Raw genomic sequence first — 19,554 nt, forward strand, 5'->3', positions numbered from 1 at the left:
GGAGAGCACCACCTCCCTTGGGAGCCCATTCTAGATTTTGGCCACCCTGTGAAGAAGTTCTTCCTAATGTCCAGTCTAAATCTGCTCTCTGCTAGCTTATGGCCATTATTTCTTGTGACCCCCAGGGGCACCTTGGTGAGTAGAGCCTCACCAATTCCCTTCTGTGCCCCCATGATGAATTTATAGGCAGCCACAAGGTTGACTCTCAACCTTCTCTTGCGGAGGCTGAAGAGGCCCAGGTGCCATAGTCTCTCCTCGTAGGGCTTGGCCTGCAAGCCCTTAACCATACGAGTAGCCCTTCTCTGGACCCTCTCCAAGTTATCCACATCCCTCTTGAAGTGTGGTGCCCAAAACTGCACGCAGTATTCCAACTGCGGTCTGACCAGCCCCCGATAGAGGGGCAGTATCACCTCTTTGGCTCTATTTGTCATGCACCTGCTGATGCATGATTAAGTGCAGTTAGCTTTTCTGATGACTTCATCACACTGACGACTCATGTTAATATTGGAGTCCACTAGGACTCCAAGATCACTTTCCACTTCCGTGCTACCAAGCAGGTCATTTCCTAAGCAGTAGGTATGCTGGACATTTTTCCTCCCTAGGTGCAGCACTTTGCATTTCTCCTTGTTGAATTGCATTCTATTGTTTTCTGCCCATATGTCCAACCTGTCCAGGTCTGCCTGTAGTTGTTCCCTGCCCTCCGGCGTGTCCACTTCTCCCCACAGTTTTGTATCATCCGCAAACTTGGACAGAGTACACTTCACTCCCTCGTCCAAGTCACTGATGAAGACCTTGAAGAGTATCGGTCCAAGGACCAAGCCCTGTAGGACCCCACTGCCCACATCCTTCCAGGTCGATAACGACCCATCCACTACCACTCTCTGGGTTCGACCCTCTAGCCAATTTGCCACCCACCAGACCGTGTAATCATCCAAGTCACAGCCTCTTAACTTGTTCACCAGTATGGGGTGGGATACTGTATCAAAGACCTTCCTGAAGTCTAAGTAGATGATGTCAACCCCTACTCCTGCATCCAGGTATTTTTTAACCTGGTCATAAAAAGAAACTAGATTAGTCAGGCATGATCTACCTGCTATGAACCCGTGCTGGTTTCCCCTCAGCATAATTTTTCCTGCTGGGCTCTCACATATATGATCCTTAATAATCTTTTCAAAGACTGTACCAAAGATGGAAGTGAGACTGACTGGCCTATAGTTGCCTGGATCCTCCTTCCTCCCCTTCTTGAAAATAGGGACCACATTGGCCCTTTTCCAGTCCTCCGGGAACTAGCCCATGCACCACAAGTGTTCAAATATTTTGCCAGTAGCTGTGCAATGACATCAGCCAGTGCCTTCAGTACCCTCAGATGGAGCTTATCTGGGCCTGCCAACTTAAACGCATCCAGTTCAATTAGAGAAAGCCTTGCACATGTCCATAGCATTGTTGGACAGAATCTTGTTAAATTCTAAGCCATAGTTGACAGTTTCCTTCACTACAGCCTGAGCCATGGTAGTAAATTGACAGATGTGAGGTGGACCAGCTCTGTTTGAAAAACAGGCAGGTCCCAGTCTGTCCAGCTCCCCGATACAAATAAAATGTGTAGCACAAGGGTTTTCAACTCAGGGTACACGTACCCCTGGGGGTACTCTGAAAGGCCCCAGAGGGTACACGGCAGTGGCACAGAAAATCCACCGGCACTTCTGGTTTTACCAGCAGCACTTCTGAGTTTGCTGCCACATGCTGTGCTGGGAGATCCTCCCTCCCCCCACTCGGGGACGCCCCTCACCCACTCATTGACCAGCTGCCAGGGGACTCCCTGCCTCTCCACCGGCTGCCAGGGGTACCCCAACCAAAAAAGGTTGAAAACCCCTAGTGTAGCACATAGTTATTCTGAGGGGCAGTGGCTTCATCGGCCACAATGGAGAAGGATTCATACACTGTCAATGCAAACGTTGTGGACTGTACACGTGAAGCAATCACTGCAGGGAGATAGTCTTGGCAAAGCTTGCACATGAAAAACTGCCAGCATTTCGCATGTTTTGGTTCAAGTAGTTTCTTAACTTTGGGTGATCAAGTTTCTCTAGCCAGATGTTTGCTGCCACAAAAGCCTCCATGAGGGAAAATCAGATGCCACCTCTTGCCTTGCCAAGCTGATTTCTGTGGTCCTTTAAAAGAGCGAGGGCACAGTCACTTGTTTCTTGGTCTGTCCTTGAACCTCTGCAGCTGTCTTCTACTTCATGTGCACCTCGGACTCTAAGTGTCGATCTATACTGGTGTCAGGTATCCAGGTTGTAGCCTATTGGTCTAAAGGAAAAAGCAATTTGGACTCATGGTAAAGGTGTTATCTTTTATTAAACCAACAAGATTTTTGCAAAAAAAAAAATTCTTTAATTGCAAGCTTTTGGGCACAAACACCCTTCATCAGGCATTGGAGAAAAGATTGTAAAAGTTCTCCTGGGTAGAAATTAAAGTTCGTATTTCATAGGATTTCAGAGGAGTCAACAGATGGAAAATTCCTCTGGGCAGGCAGGTCTTAGCTGTTAAGGAGTCTCTCACCTCTCTTGTGAGGCTCTGTGATGATGCAAATTAGCTTGAACAAAGGCAGGAGCAGGATCTCAGGTTTCAGGTAATCATAGTTGCTTCCTCCTTGGGAAAATATGAGGATTTCATTTTTTAAAATTGGCTAAAATTTTATATCTTCCATGTGTCAGGTATCCAGGTTGTAGCTGTACTGGTCTAGAGAAAAAAGCAATCTGGGCTCGTGGTAGAGGCAATATCTTTTATTAGACCAACAGATTTTTGCAAAACAATCCTATGAAATATGAAGAAAATCCTATGAAATATGAGCTTTCAATCCCCTACACAGGAGAACTTCTACAATCTTTTCTCCAATGCCTGATGAAGGGTGTTTGTGACTGAAAGCTTGCAATTAAAGAATTTTTTTTTGCAAAAATCTTGTTGGTCTAATAAAAGATATCACCTCTACTATGAGCCCAGACTGATCTATACTGGTGTTCCTCAATACATCCAGAGTCACTTTGCAGGCAGTACAGAACAGCCTGCCTCCATCTGCATGTAAGATCTCTACAGGATACTGTCTTGCACAGTCCAGAGCTGAAACATATTTGGACCTCTTGGAAGATTTTGTTCATCCATGATCAATCCTCCTCAGGTCACAGCATGCTGCTGCAGCATGCCTCTGGCTGCTTAAAAGATGGTGCCAAAATCCTCTTGCTTCCCTGACTGGCCCCGGACTGGCACCTGTACTGAGCCTACATCACAGGCTCAGCCTGATATGCTCCTTTTCTCCCCCACCCCTCCACCCTGCCAATGCTTCAAGACTGCAGGGCTTCCCACCCTTTTCTCTGCTTGTCAGTAAGTTATTTTTTTTCCTGCAGCAGAGCCTGCTAATTTTCATGAAAAACACCTGATTTCAATAAGTATCTATTTATGCCTACAGAGAATCAAACTTCAGATCTTCCTCAGACCAATTTGTTGCCATTGCAGAGAAATCAAAGAATGCAGCAGTGTCAGAGAATAACTGGATCTCTGACTGCATCAAGGTATGCTGAGACTGTAAAAAGTAAACACCAGAACTCAGGCCATAACTTTATCCCTCTCTAGAATTTCTCCATTCCAGGCATCTGTAGGACTTCTACCTACCAGAATTCTTCCAGACCTGTTGTCCATGTGCATGATGCATCCTGCCCTCCATCTCTCTTCCTCCAAGCCCCCAAACATCCTGGGATTGTGTTGCTGAAAGACAAGTGAGAAGTTGGAGGTATGGCTCAACCTTTATGCCTCCGGTATAGAACCTGAGGGGGAAAGGGCAGGGTATCGGCTAGGACATGAAGTCACAAACCTTAAGTGCAGGAGGTGCATCTGCACCCACCATGGCACGTGCATGTGGATGACATAATGAAGGACTGCAGTTATGTGATTTCTCTTGGAGGATACAAAGAGAATATTCACTCCAAAAGGATTTTCCAAGAGATTCTTCACCCCAAAGGGGTTGGCAATAATGACTAGCTATGCAGGAGTGATTAATTATCAGTAGTTAGCCCTTTTCAACTTTTCACGTTACATACTTTCCATGATGCATTGAGACACAGTAAAGGATGATTTTGACAGTTAAGTAAGAAAAATACAGTATAAAAATTCCAAGTGTAAACTGTGGGAACTCCTTGCCTCTCACATAATTTCTGGACCATCGTGGGTACAAAATCACTCTTACACTACTGTAACTACAAACATTAGGAGTATTTGTTATATAAAATTACATGATTATGATGGAGAAAAATAAGCAAAGATTTTTGCTATGATTTTACTTACATGTACCCATCAACAAAATAGAAAATAATTCTACTATAAGGAATGGTTGATTGCCTATGTCTTGTTGACAACAGAAAATCTTGAGTATCTAATGCCTTGTAAGCATCAGCTGACTTAACAGGGCATGGGTCAGTATCTTTACATATGACTAATTATCAGGAAGTGAATTCCATTGTGATATAGTATGCATGTATATTTGGAAATAATGAATTATACTTAACAGATGACAAATTAGCCAAAGCATTTTGCACGTAAACCAACAGGACCCTGGCAGATACTTGGTGCATGACTAATAACACCACAGTGATGAGTTATCCCAGTGACTAATAAACTGGATTTCACTATATGTGAATATAAACTATTTTGCCAAATATAGATTAAAAAACATTTTTTCCTGGAACTTTATCATCTACAATAGCTTAATATGCTCTAAACTGAAAGATTATTACAATGCATACACACAGGCAAGTAGAGTTAAGGGGGCACGATGTTAAGTATCCACTGTAATTGCTGTTGTGTAAAGCAAAGAGCTGTCTTCGCTGAGGAGCTTAGTCTATTAATATTGCAGACTTAATATTAATTTAATAATAATAAATAACTGATATCAATATGCATGCTGGTATAGTATTAGGAGATGGATTTTCTTCATATTTGGCCTTGGAATTTTTTTTATAGCAACCACAAGTTGGTAAATCATTTTCAGCACAGAGATTACATAGTTCACCTAGCTGCTATGCATATGTCCCTGATACAGGTGTTGTATTGCCACGAGGCTTTGAACAATGGACAGTAGCCACTGTCTTCCCCACTGGAGAAGCAGAAGAACGTTTCTACACACAGCGTGATGCCACTGTCTCAGCCTGCTGTTGGATTGGTGAACTAATAGATTACTACCTAAACAATTAATCTCAAACCCAACCCTAGCAAAACTCAAATCTGTGCTTTTCATCTGAGAAACCTGGATGTGGAGCAACACTTGAATGTCACCTGGGGTGGCCAGAGTCCCAAACATCAGAAACACCTGGTTTACAAAGGGGTAATACTGGACTGTACACTTGGTTACAAAAAGCACATATTAAATACCAAAGCCAAGGTCAATACATGAAACGATATTCTCATAAGCTTGCAGATTTCAAGTGGGGAGCACATCCATTCACCCTACACACTACTGCCTTAGCACTTTTGTTTCAGCGTGGCTGAATATGCCTGCACCACTTAGGGATGGTAAGTCGCAGTACACATATCAACACCACCTCAAATGATGCATGCAGAATTATAACAGGCTGCCTAAAACCCACCCTTGTTCCCTGTCTATACACTGTATCTCAGGAGGAAAGTAGCAGGTGATGTTGAGCAGCAGGTACAAGAATCAGATAACTGCCATCTGCTACATGGATATCAACCAGTGCAGTCATTTCTCATTGAGAAATAGCCTTTTTTTGTTCTCTATCATACCATTGACCACATCACCAGAATCAGTCAGAACTACCCTCTGGCAAAATGAATGGGAGAAACTGGGTGACAAAGCTGCTAAGTGGAGCTGGCAAGGAATTACCCCCAGTGAGGAGTTAGCATCTGGCTTCAATTACAAATGGCACACTTGGCAGAGCCTGAAAGAATTGAGAGTGAGTCTTGGCAACTTTCTCATGAAATCATGGGGCCTCTTCACAACCACAAGCAATACACAATTTGGACACACAACGAATGACGCAGCCAGGGGAAAACCTAACCGCATTATGAGGGACTTCAAGGCTCTGGGGGCCAAGCTTAAGGAGACGGGGGCGCAGGTGGTATTCTCTCTCCTTCCGGTGAGTAGGCGGGGACGGCGACACGAGGCCTGCATTGGCGAGGTCAACCGGCATTTACAGAGTTGGTGCTGCCAGGCGGGCCTTGGGTTCCTAGATAACGACCCATGCTTTCGGGCGGGGGACATGCTGGGGCAGGATGGGCTTCACTTCTCTCCTAAAAGCAAGCGTGTCTTCTCTTTCAGGTTGGTTGATCTCATTCGGCAAGCTTTAAACTAGCCTCGCCGGGAGAGGAGGCCGCAAGATGAGATGCCACCTGAGCAAGACAGGTGACACATGCAAGGAGTGCCCAGGTAAGAAACAGGGGTCCGGATAGTCTTCCTAATCAGGGGTTAGGCAAGCACAGCTATGCAAGGCCTTAAATGCCTGTATACCAATGCTCGGAGTATGGGGAACAAACAGGAGGAACTCGCCCTCAGAATAGCCAGTTCAAACCCAGACATAGTAGGGCTTACAGAAACGTGGTGGGATTCATCCCACGACTGGGCAGTTAGCATTAGGGGCTATAAGCTCTACAGGCGAGATAGAGAAGGAAGGAAGGGAGGCGATGTGGCGCTCTATGTCAAAGAGCAATACACATCTTCTGCCAGCAAAAGGGGGTCAGAGGAGGGGCAAGCTGAAGCGCTCTGGGTCAAGATACAAGGGGGTCATGGGGAGAGGGATTTAACGGTGGGGGTCTACTACAGACCCCCCAACCAAGGGAAGGAGCTGGACCGGGAACTTTTGGGCCGGCTTGCAGAGGCACTTAAGGCAAGGGATGTAGTTGTCATGGGTGATCTAAATTACCTGGACATCTGCTGGGAGGAGCAGTCAGCCAGGTCGGACCGTTCCAGGAGGTTCCTGGCCGAGATACAGGACCTCCACTTAACCCAGGAGGTGCACAGTCCCACCAGAGGAAATGCCCTGTTAGACCTGGTCCTGGCCACAGGCGATGATCTGGTAAGGGGGCTCCAGGTCCTTGACCACCTGGGTGACAGCGATCATCACTTGCTGGAATTCATCATCCAGTGCTGGGTGACAAGGGCCTGCAGCAAGGCGGTAGCCCTAGACTTCAAGAGGGCCAACTTCAACGAGTTGAGGAGATTGGTGGGAGAGGCGCTGGGGTTCTCGAGGGCAGGGAAACTCAGTGCCCAAGATGAGTCGTCATTCCTTAAGGAGACGATACTCAGGGCCCAAGGGGTGACAATCCCAACAAGAAGCAAGGGGGGCAAGAGTGCCCAAAAGCCTCCCTGGCTCACCAAGGAAGTCCGGGAATGCCTGGTTGCCAAAAAGGCGGCGTACACCTGGTGGAAGGGGCGTCGATCTCCAAAGAGGAGTATACCTCCACTGCTTGGGCCTGTAGTGGGGCTGTTAAGAAAGCTAAGGCGGACATAGAGCTAGGACTAGCGTCCAAGATCAAAGATAATAAAAAGTCCTTTTTCAAATATATAGGGAGGATGAAGGCACTGGGAAATGTGGGGCCCCTGAAAGATGCACTAGGCAATCTGGTGGTTGCTCCAGAGAGGGCAGACTTCTTTAACAAATTCTTCACCTCCGTTTTCTTGTGCAGGGACCGGGACTCCCCCACCGTGTTTCAAGACGAACTCGAGGGGAACGCCTCAAGACCTAAGGTTGAGGAGGACCGGGTTACAGTGCTTCTGGAGGGACTGGGCATGTTCAAGTCAGCAGGTCCAGATGCTCTCCACCCCAGGGTGTTGAGGGAGCTAGCACAGGTTATTGCAGGGCCCTTGGCACAGCTTTACGAGCGCTCGTGGTGCTCGGGCCAGGTGCCAGATGATTGGAAGATAGCCAATGTGGTCCCCATCTTTAAGATAGGGAGGAGGGAGGACCCGGGCAAGGAGCACATCCATGATGGGCCGGCGTCGGGGATGATGATCAAGGGCAACCAGCACAGTTTCATTAGGGGCAGGTCATGTCAGACCAACCTGACTGCCTTTTACGATCAGGTCACAAAAGTATTGGATGCAGGTGTCGCCGTGGATGTAGTCTTTCTGGACTTCAGCAAGGCCTTTGACACTGTCTCCCATCCCATCCTCATTAAAATACTAGGCGACTGTGGCATCGATACCTACACGGTCAGATGGATTGCAAATTGGCTGAAGGGTCATAATCAGAGGGTGGTGGTAGATGGGTCATATTCGACCTGGGGGGAAGTGGGCAGCGGAGTCCCCCAGGGCTCAGTCCTTGGGCCCGCACTGTTCAATTTCTTTATCAGCGATTTGGACGACGGGGTGAAAAGCAACCTGTTCAGATTTGCTGATGATACCAAAATTTGGGGTGAGGTGGGCACGCTAGTAGGGAGGGAAAGACTGCAGAAAGACCTGGATAGGTTGCAAGGGTGGGCTAACAAAAACAGGATGCGTTTCAATACAGACAAGTGCAGGGAGCTGCACTTAGGCAGTAGTAACTGGCAGCACACTTATAAGATGGGAAACTCCCTTCTTGAGAGCACGGAGGCAGAAAGGGATCTTGGAGTCATCATTGACTCCAAGATGAACATGAGCCGACAGTACAAGATCACGGTTGGCAGGGCTAACCGGACCCTATCGTGCATCCACAGGTGCATCTCAAGTAGGGCCAAGGAGGCGATCCTCCCCCTCCACGCAACACTGGTCAGGCCACAGCTGGAGTACTGTGTTGTCCAGTACTGGGCACCCCATTTCAAAAGGGATGTGGACAACATTGAGAGGGTCCAGAGGAGGGCCACCCGCATGATCCGGAGACAGCAGGGCAGACCCTGTAATGAGAGGCTACGGGACCTGAACCTGTTCAGCCTTCACAAGAGAAGGCTGAGGGGGGACTGGTGACCGTCTAAACTCACTAGGGGGGACCAGAAGGGTTTGGGGGAGACCTTGTTTCCCCTAGCACCCCCCAAGATAACAAGGAATAACGGCCACAAGTTGTTGGAGAGTAGGTTTAGATTAGACATCCGTAAGAACTACTTCACAGTCAGGGTGGCTAGGATCTGGAACCAACTTCCAAGGGAAGTGGTGCTGGCTCCTACCCTGGGGGTCTTTAAGAAGCGGCTCGATGTCTACCTGGCTGGGGTCACTTGAGCCCAGTTTCCCTCCTGCCCAGGCAGGGGGTCGGACTTGAAGGTCTACAAGGTCCCTTCCGACCCTACTTCTACGATTCTATGAACCAACCAACGTTTTTGTCAGGAGAAGCAAACCGTGGATCATCACCTGAAATGCCCTGCAGCACCACAATGCACCCCACAAGATTTGGCAACACGAACACCAGAAGCAGTAGCCTGTGCAGAATATTGGGAGCAGACCATATAGAAAGGGTGGAATGGACACACAGCAAACAAGAATACTAATGAGTACACCACTGAGAGGTCCACAGATACATGCCGTTTCAAATACAACAGCTTCCACAGATGCACTTATAAAGACATAGGCCCTCTCCTTAATTTACATTTATCACAATGTTGTTACTGCCTTCTACAGACTTAATTCAAAACTTTTTAATCAAATTTCTGTGAAGACTTATACTTGCCCTGCACATGTGTAATAAGAGGATAAAAAATTAGAGCAATGATTCTCAACTGAAGCACTGAGGCACCTTGGGGTGCTGTGGGGTTGAGGGTGCCATAAAATACTAGCATTGTTAGCTGTGGAAATACCTATACATGATTCACTAGATTAAACCCAGACATTTCAAATAGAAATCCATGGTGTCAAAGATACTCTGACCTGTTGTGGTGTTTCTGTGGTCTTTGCAACAGAAAAATTGCTCTATTATTTTCCCATAGTCAAAAAACAAGTGAAGCTAAAAGCCAACCTTTTCTGAGGGTGCCTCAGATCTAACGAGGGGTACTTTGAGTCTTAATAAAGGGTCTAATAAGGTTGAGAACCATTGATTTAAAGCCATATTTTAGCAAGAAGGACCATGCACCCACCTTTGGCTTTAAACAGCTGTCAAGGATTGACGCAAGATGGAATAGGATTACATTACAATGCCTATTAAATGGTAGAGGATCCAGGCCTTAGAGTTCAAAGTGCACTTTTGATAGTTCTGACTAAAAACAACTGTATTTGTCTACCAGTCACAGCTGCTTACAGTATGGCAGATTTGGAGTCTCTGCTGCTGAGTAACTACTCACATGAGTGTTTCCCTTGATTTCAGTGAAAATATTCATTGAAGTAACTGCAAACCAATGAGTGAATCACAGTCTCTTACCTTAATGACTCAAATGTTTCATTACTGTTGGTACTGCAGAACCAGTCTAAGAATGAATGATCTTGCATCTTGATCCTGCGTCCTTATCAGCTGCCTGTGAGTTGTTGGACTGCTATTAATGTTCTGAGTAAAAAGAAACATTGGGCAAGCACTGAGGTAATATTATAGTTTCACCATGATAGACATGTATACTACATAGAAACAATTCATAGATACTACACAGTATTTGTGCATACTAAATATTTTAGTGAACATAGTAAACCAGTTAGTCCAATTTGGTAGCTATTGGTCCCAAAAGCCCCAATTCTGCAAATGCACTTTTAAAGCAAGCAAGTTGTCAGAATGAAGCAAATGGGATTACCTGAAGCTAACCACGGGATTACCTCAAATTAACCACCTTCAGGAGTCATGAAGCTAACCACGGGAATCTCACTTCGAAGAGTGAGGACACTCACTACTTTTAATCTTGAAAGACGTTCAGATATGATAATGACAACTGAACCAGAATAGGTAAGTGCAGATTTCAAAACGCTGCAAGTGTATTGCAAAATGTACAGCATTTATTCACATACAGACAAAAAGGCACAATTCTACTAAATATTTTAACAAAAAATACAGCTGTCTTCAACTAGGTCTTTATAAATACTTCAAAAAAGGGGGAAAATAAATACAGGATTGGGCCATGTAATATAAAATAGTCATCTCATCTCTACATATACTTTTTAATTTCTGATTCTATCTGTTTCTCTTCATGCACCTTTTTATTTTAGCTGAATGGACACCAAAGCTAGGCACATAGTGAAAAATCCTCTGTACAAGGTTTTACAAATGTAATGACATTTTTTTTCAAATTTTTAAAATAATTAATATTTGTACACATGACACGTATAACCCTTCATTTAGATTTGTGTGTTTATAACCTAACAAATGGCATTCCAGGCAACTTTACAAAAGTTTAACTAGCCTACATTTTGACGTAAAACACCAATTATTATCAAACAGATTTCTTGGTCAATCTGCACAAGGAAAGGTAAAGCTTAAAAAAAAAAATATTAGCAAATGTTCCATACCAATAAAACACAAGGGATGGGTCTGAGTTGTCACTGCTGTACTTATGACTCCTTTCCTGCTGAGCACTAAGCATGGCATGAAACTTATACTTTTGTTCATACAGCAATTATCTTACCTTATAGCATTCTGCAATTGGGGGGGATGGGAAAAAGCGCTTTTTTTGTTTTGTTTTTGGTTCAGCATATCTTGGAACATTAGAAAGCTTATTAACCTAAATGTGTGGGGAGCAAAACAGATAAGGCATTTTTTTTTCTGCACAACGCTAGCATTCATAATAGTGCAAATGAATTGGGTACCTCTTTCAAAATGGTGTGAGGTTAAATGTTTACTTAGAATCAAATTTACTTTATTCTTTCTATGGCTTGACAAACAATTCCCTACATCACAAGCTCTTTACAGTAACTAACTTAGCCCTCATCTGGAAATGGTGCTGTACTTGAAAGTGAAAGCAACGGTGGAAATCAACTTCCCACTTTTCCTTATGACCAGGAAAAAGGCTATGCTTTTTAATCAAATGAACTCTTATGATTTTTACTCACCCCGAGACTGAATATATGTATGACTTAAGTTCACTGTTACCTATTTGATATATGCAACGGTGAGTTAATCCACCCAAAATAAAGAGGATAATCTGGTTTCTCAGAAGCAGCAAATTTTAACAAAATACCTCTCCCCCATACCAACATCTCCCCTTCCCAGGACTATCCAATTGTCAAAAGGTTAAGACTTACTTTAGCTTTAAAAAGTAAAAAGGGTAATAGGGATAAATTCTGTTGATGTGTTTAATTATTTGATACTTGCATAGCAAGACAGGACATCAATCCTTTCTGTGTCGAATCTTCTGGAAGACTTGAACTTAATGGCAGAGCTCTAATATTTCTTTATTTAAAATATCAAAATTCTTCCCCACCTAAGTGGAAAGGGGTTAACATTAAAATGCATTATGTAAAGGAATACTGATAGTAATAGGTTGGGAGGAAAATGGGGGTTCTTCCATATGCCCATATTTCTGTAACTCATTGCTGCTGCTTAAACTTTCTTTTATCTCGTTCATGCCTGACTTGCATCTATACGGAATTCCAAAAATCACAATAACTAACCACTGTTATAATACATATGCACTCTACTCAGTGCAAGAACAAAACCGTCTCTTCAAGAACTGTTAATGTTATTATTGCTGATAGCTTACTCACTAGTTATTGCCATTTGCAACTATTCTTTTAAAAAAAGGTACGTAATCAGAATGTGAGCTCCCTCTTCCATCAAATCTACTCCAGAATAGAATGAAATTATTTTATTTTCTTGGTTGAATGTAAAGAGCAAATCACAAATGTATTGCCTTTTCATTTTATTCTATTTAAAAATATATATTCCTATGTCCATTTTAAAGTAACCTTTAGTGTCAGAAGCCTGGATTTCCCAATACATACCATTAGTGCATAAGTGGTTCTTTGGGAAATCCTGCTGACTAGTGCCTTAAAATTATCATTCCCACGTGAATTGTAATCATTTCAGGACAGGTGATTAACACTAAAGCTGCTTCGTGGATCATTCCACAAGGTACATGAGGCCATAAACCTGTCCCTCTTCTCAGAACTGGATAAACTACTATCAAGATGAAATCAGAACTGAAACAGAAACTACACCAGATCAGAAAAGCTTAGAAGTTTTCTCCAGGCTCAATCTGAGTTTTATCATACTGTTACATTGCATCAGCAGGCAGCTACAGCTCTCAACTGTCCCTTCATTCTTCTCCAGTACTCATGGTTAAAACTGACTACTTGCTGCATGTACTTACATGTGAACTCACTGGAGTTTTGGAAGGCTCAGAGCTGCCATATATACTCAATACAACAAAAACATTCTGCAAACAAATAGGATTTAAAGACTTATCACAGTCCAAGAAAAGTAACTATTTGTAATGGGTTTAGCAGTGCAGGATGGTTAAATAACCATATATGATTTAGGACACACTAGTTAAATTAAAAGCTTGTGCTTTTTTGGGAGGCAGGGAAGAGAAACAAAATCTTATCAGTGATGTTCAGCTAAATAGGGACAGATGGAAACTACCCCCTTCCAAAGTGTTTAGTGAAATCTTTTAGTGTTCCATCACAAGCTCTATTTTAGTAGTGACGTCATTTTCTCTGCTTCCTCAAGAAAATTACAAATAAGGTTCAAATTTCTCACAGAAATGGATGTGGAGAAGGGGAGGAGACCAGTTTTAAGTGCATGTAAACAAGTTTATACAGCTCAGGAATAACAGGTTATCAAATTGTCAGTCTGCAGTCATCTCTAAGAATTCCCCCTCCTTCCTCATGCCAATAAATAATGTGGAGTTGGCTTGCAGGCAGTGACTACTGACGATGGTGCTGACAGTGCTTCTTACTGTCCAGTCAGGAGGCCAGGATGCTTCTCCTAATAATGTCTGTCCTCCTGCTGATAGTGCTGTTTGGACTAAGTCTTTGCTGTCTGCACTTTTTCTCAGCCACTTCAGTTTCTGAGTCACTCATTTCAGCATCGGGGACATACCCATCATTCTCGCTGTCCGTCTTTAGTTTGGTTTTCACCCTGTCCTTAGGCGAAACTCTGCCCATGCCCAAGTACGGATAGTTAGAGTTCTGGCGGCAGGTCTCCTCCTGGATCTCTCCCTGCTGTTGTCTCTCCCCCTTCTTTGGAATTCGAAATCCGCCCCAGTTTTTCACCGGGCTCGTGGGCGTAGTAGGCACTTTAACTACAGTCTGGTTATAGTTTATTTTGATGAGGGATCCATTGCATTTAGGCACTATATCCCTCCGTGGGCCGGGTGCAGACCTACCACTGGCGTGGTTCACAGACCGTTTGTTTTCTGTCTGTCTCTGAGACAGTTCCGTGAGTCTCAGTGGCTTGTGGTTGTGTTTCGAAGGCTTTTCCTTCAGTTCCTCCTTTAGTACCTCACAATGGAAACGACTGTCTCTTCTTTTCCTGTGGTCTGGCATAACTATCCCATTTTTCTGTTGTGCTGATACAATTCGTGCTTCTGTAAAGGTCTTTTCAAAATTTAAAAAGCTACCTGGATTGGAAACACCTTCCCTTTGGCTGGGGTGCTTGAACAGGGATTTGCTGTCACTCCCAGAGCTGTTCCTTATTCGGTCTCTCTTATGTGACTTTTTCAATGACTGACTCAGAGAAGTGCCCATTCGCTTCCTGAAGAAAGCAGAGTGCCATTTCAAATCTTCTATCTTGGGAGCATCAGGACCCAAAGGTGGACTGTTGAATAAAACCATGTTTTCCACTGGGGAGGAGGAGGAAGGCACACCTAAAATAACACAAAAAAATACTTCAATTTAACCAAAACAAGTTATTACTCTCTCATAACCTTTGAGTTTGACATCCTTTATACCCGCTTGACTTTTACCCTTCCTGTCTGAGACTTACTCTGCAGTCTGACCAGAATTTGGTTCCAAAATCTACACAATGTGGCATGGTGTATGCAGTTTTTGTTCAACATATAGCAAGCGATACCAACCAAGCTTCAGTAATTCTTCTATCTTCTATCGTTCTAATTCTAGTCGGTTGCAATTTCCACGCTATCCACAAACACGTGAACTAAGACGGGGTGCCCAACCGGCAGCACAGATGACACAAGTAACACAGGCAGCTTCTATGTGTGGCATACAGCAGATCAGGGAGGAGACAGGCACCACAGCAGCATATGGCAGGGAGCAGAAAGCAGAGTAGCTTTTGGGCAGGGGAAGGGATGGGAGTGGCACTGGGGGAGGTGCCAGGTTAATTCATGGCATGCCTGCCAAAAAGGTTGGTCTCCATTGAACTAAGATATTAAATTCCTTAGGAAAAAATCTAGATGGGCAAAAAACTAACCAAGAATTTATGATTTATTGTCCCAGTTGATTATGATGGTACCATCTCTTCATCTGACTAATGGCTAACTCCTTTAACGATAATACAATTCACCTTTTCAATGCAATTTTTTTTCTGGCACGAGAAGGGACAATGGTCAGTGAGGTATAAGTGAATAGGAATACCTGTGCTTTTTAAAAAATCACTTTGCAGCACTTTTATTCATGCCACTTCAGACTTCAGACCACTCTGTAGCCTACAGACTGATTCAGTTCCAGGCTATACCTATGAACTACGTTAGAAGTAACAGGAACTTGCCTTTCCCTTGGCAACTCACAGCAGCATCCTTAGGTCCAACTCCCAAGTCCCTTCTGATGATATTTTACAAAGAATTTAACAGGGAAGAGAAAAGGTTTCTGACAAGCTAGTGCAGGGTACTGGAATGCAATTTTCCTCTTACTACAGATATAAAATGTCAAGTTATAAAAAATATGAATACAAATCCATTCAGAATGTTGTTACACTAACAAAACAACATGATATGCACAGAGCTAGAATTTTACTTTTGTAATCTAAGCCAAAGAATTTGGGAAATAATCCATAATCACCAAAGGGTAAACAACAAATAAAATTAAATGAAAATCTGTTTAAGAACTGTGGTGGGTTTTTTTGAACAAATAGCTCATTTTCTTCTTAACTTCTTTAAAGGGAACTCATCCACTTGAAATCTACTCAATTTAAAAATAAATAGGAAGTTAAAGCATATGAAGTATTACACCCACAGCTATGTCCATACTGACTTTACTTGCTGTTTTGGCAGCATATTTTCTTTGTATTTTTAAAATGTTTTCTCTCCCCTGTTGTACAAAAGACCAACATAAACACATCAAAATGAATAAACTGCCTGTGTAGGGAAACAATGAATCTGATGATGAAGAAAGCAATGTTGAAGGGACTAAATAAAAAACTAGATAAAATTAAGTCCCTGAGTTACAATGATTTAGTCCAACACTTCCCAACCATTTTCACCCCACGGCACACTTACCTAAATAAAAAAGCACTGCGGTACAGTGGATGCAGAGTGGGGGGTGGGGGGAGGAGGAAAGGTGGTGCCGCGCAGCCAGCTGGACACCAACCGGGGGTGGAGGGGTGGGGTGCTGCACAGCCAGCCGGACACTGACGGGGAGGGGTGGCGCACAACCAGCCAGATGGCATTTTGGGCTGCAGCCACGCCTCCCTGCCTGGCTAGAGCCACACTCCCCGTCTGTCTGTGTCCGTAGCAGCATGGCTCCAGTCCAAAACCAGCAGCACACCTGGACGTGCCTGACGGCACAGAAGTGTGTTACGGCACAACAGTCAGGAAATGCTGATTTAGTCAAATGGTTTCAGAGAAGATCATGATTTTAGCATTAACAGCAATAGTACATAGTTTTTAAATACTCCTAAACCAATGAGCTTCACACTTGACACTTGTAGGCACAAAGAAGAGATTCTCCTTGTCAACTGAGTCCTTGACCTTTTTCTGACAGATGCACCTATATCAGTGTAGGGTGTAATGACACCTGTGCACTATGACATGGACCAAGGCCAAAGAGCTGTTATTAGTAATAAGTATTTGTAGTGCCAAGGCATCTACCTAACTTGTTTGGACTCCACTGTGTTGGGCACTATACTGACATAATGAGTAACAGTCTCTACCATTAAGCATGGAAAAAATATTCATCATACCAATTTCAAAGAATTAGAAAGTAAGTTAAGGAGGAACAATTTTTCATCCCATTCTTTGCTTAGAGCCATACCATCCCTCATAGCTGATTAGTCCAGGCCCACTTCATTATCTGTGTCTACAGCAATTCTAATGTGACCTTCTTTATGATTGTTGCCACCTGAATTTACATCTGAAGCTTTAGAACAGGGGCATCAAACTCACCCATGCCCTGGGCTGGAACAGGACCACAGGGCTCCTTATAAGCTGGATCCACAGGGCAAACTGCAACTACAGCAGCAGCAGAACAAGCGGCAGTTACATTGGGCCAGCAACTGAGGCAGCAGAGGAAAGGGCTGCAGGTCAAGCAGCTGCTTGTCATAGCATTTGTGGTGCAAAAAGCCACAAGGCGAGCAAGAGTGTGTTGGCACAGCCCTTGCTCACCTCCCCGCCACTAAGTCATGTCCAATGGGGTCTGGGATTCAGCAGCAGTCTCACCTCTGCCATTGCCACCCCTACATATTCTGGCCTGCCAGTAGCCCAAAGGCAAGGTGGAGCAGCTCCACAGGCCATCTGGCCCATATATTTAACACCCCTGCTTTACTATATAATAGATCTTGGGTTCTTCTCCTGGTTTGGATTATCTTTGCCTCCAGTTTCCTGATGCAAAAGGGGACTGCATAAGAATGTAAGACAAATAAGCCATTTCTCACTGCACTTCAAATTAGGCATTATATTCTGATTAAATCGTTTGATGACTGTGCTTATTATTCTGTGCTAAGATGTAATAGTGAAACATACCTGAAACTCTTTCATGCTCCACAAGCTTTGCGTAGAAATTGAATATCTGTTCTTGCACTTTGCAAACAGATCTTTTAATCTTTTCCCTTCGGGTCACCATGTAAGTCAGATTACGAACCTAGAAAACACAAATCATGCTATCATTGAGTTTTATAAAACCTACATTTTATGTTATTCACATGAGTTGCAAGTAAAAAAAATAATAATTAGTAAAATCCCATTAAAAAAAATTAAAGAGAAACAACCTGTGCATGCACAGGAATTTATTGTAAACACAAGACTGTTAACATTCTAACTATTTTAAATCAAACTTTTTAGATTCACGGTGTTAATAAACTTGGGTAAAGCCTAGCTGTCACAAAGGTACTTGGAAGCTTCAGTCATGAATCCATAAGACCCAATCACTGGTAGAGTAGTTTGTCAAAAACTTGACAGGACTATGAAAAGCCCACAATAAGGTAATAGCGTAGCTATAAATACTCACATAATATATACAAAAAGCGAGAGAGACTGGAAATTCTCAGAAAAACCCAACTATAAATTGCTCCAAGCTGGCCTGAAGGATCAGAATGCAGGAACCAATTTGCTCCTTGTTCCCTGAGCCAGCAAGCTGTAGAGGCATTGTGTCGCTCAAGTGACCTCCCTAATGTTCAGGGAAGCACTGAAACATGCCTGCATAGAGGAAGGACATCAACATTAGGTCCTTGATGTTGTGGGGTACAAATAAAGTGAAAAGTGAGGGTTCGTTGAGGACCATCCCTCCAATCTCCTCTACTCAATTATTAAAATAAACTTGCAAATGATGCTTTATGGCTTGCAGGACCAAAATTTGGAGAACTAAGGTACTATATGTTGTCTTTCATGAGTCTTCCACATGGGTCAAAAGTAGTAAATGCATTAGATTTGTGTATGCTACCCCATGACAGATGTAGCACAAAGATAATCCTATGATTCATCACAGACTTGGAAGGGACCTTCAGAAGTCTTCCAGTCCAAACCCCTGCACAGATACACAGGTTCCCTCTTCCCAAACTATTCCAGGCAGATGATACCTATGCAGCCTCTTCTTAAAAACTTCCAAAGAAGATTCCACAAATTCCCAAGGCAGCTTGTTCCCCTACCATTTGATTCTTAGTCAGAAATATTTTCCTGAGAGTTTATCTAAATCTGCTCTGCTGTAGATTTAAATTTGTTTTGGTAGTTCATGTCCTGCCCTCTATGGCAAAAAAAAAAAAATTTTCCATCTTCTTTCAGACAGCCTTCATGTCTCCCCTTCTCTCCAAACTAAACACACCTGAATCTTTCAACCTTTCTTTATATAACTTCGCTGCTGGCCTCTAGATTCTCTCTGGTTTCTCTACATCCATCTTATTATGCCCAAAACTGGACACAATTATTTCAGCTAAGATCCAACCCACACTAAACAAAGTAGCACTGTCATGTCCCATCTCTTATGTACATTGGCTGTTATGCACCCAAAACCATATTTACTTTTTTCTGTGACATCATCACATTGCTCACGCAGATTGAGCTTTTGATACACCATAACCCTCAGATCTTTCCTGGCAGTTTTACTTTCCCTTATTCTCTATTTGTTTTACGTTCCAATGGGCAACTTTTTAAACTGGTCTTTGTTGAACTGCATTTTGCTCCCCACAGTTCTGTTCCAAAATGTATCAAGATCTCTTTGACTTTTAACCCTACTCACAAAAGTGTTGGCAACTCCTTCCAATTCTGTATTACCTGCTAATCTGACAGGCATACCATCCACTGTTGCATCCAAATGATCAGTAAAAGTGTGTTTGAAGTTGAACAAGA

At 43.4% G+C, this 19,554-nt stretch overlaps 1 protein-coding gene across 8 annotated transcripts in view; it reads right to left on the minus strand.

Moving 5' to 3' along the window:
- Nucleotides 1–10,860: 10,860 nt before the first annotated feature.
- JADE1 (jade family PHD finger 1) overlaps nt 10,861–19,554 on the minus strand; it is a 117,566-nt gene continuing 108,872 nt past the window's right edge. For 7 of the 8 annotated variants that reach the window (XM_059722064.1, XM_019494380.2, XM_019494388.1 and 4 more), the window contains 2 exons: nt 17,737–17,854; nt 10,861–14,688 (listed from right to left, as the gene is read on the minus strand). In XM_059722064.1, the coding sequence (XP_059578047.1) occupies nt 13,787–14,688; nt 17,737–17,854 (1,020 nt within the window). In that variant the 3' untranslated portion in view covers nt 10,861–13,786. Of the gene's footprint in view, nt 14,689–17,736; nt 17,855–18,220; nt 18,409–19,554 lie in introns of those variants that run through there. The other variant, XR_002092450.2, reaches the window with a different exon arrangement.

This window comes from Alligator mississippiensis, chromosome 2 (assembly GCF_030867095.1).
Source record: "Alligator mississippiensis isolate rAllMis1 chromosome 2, rAllMis1, whole genome shotgun sequence".
Lineage (NCBI taxonomy): Eukaryota > Metazoa > Chordata > Crocodylia > Alligatoridae > Alligator > Alligator mississippiensis.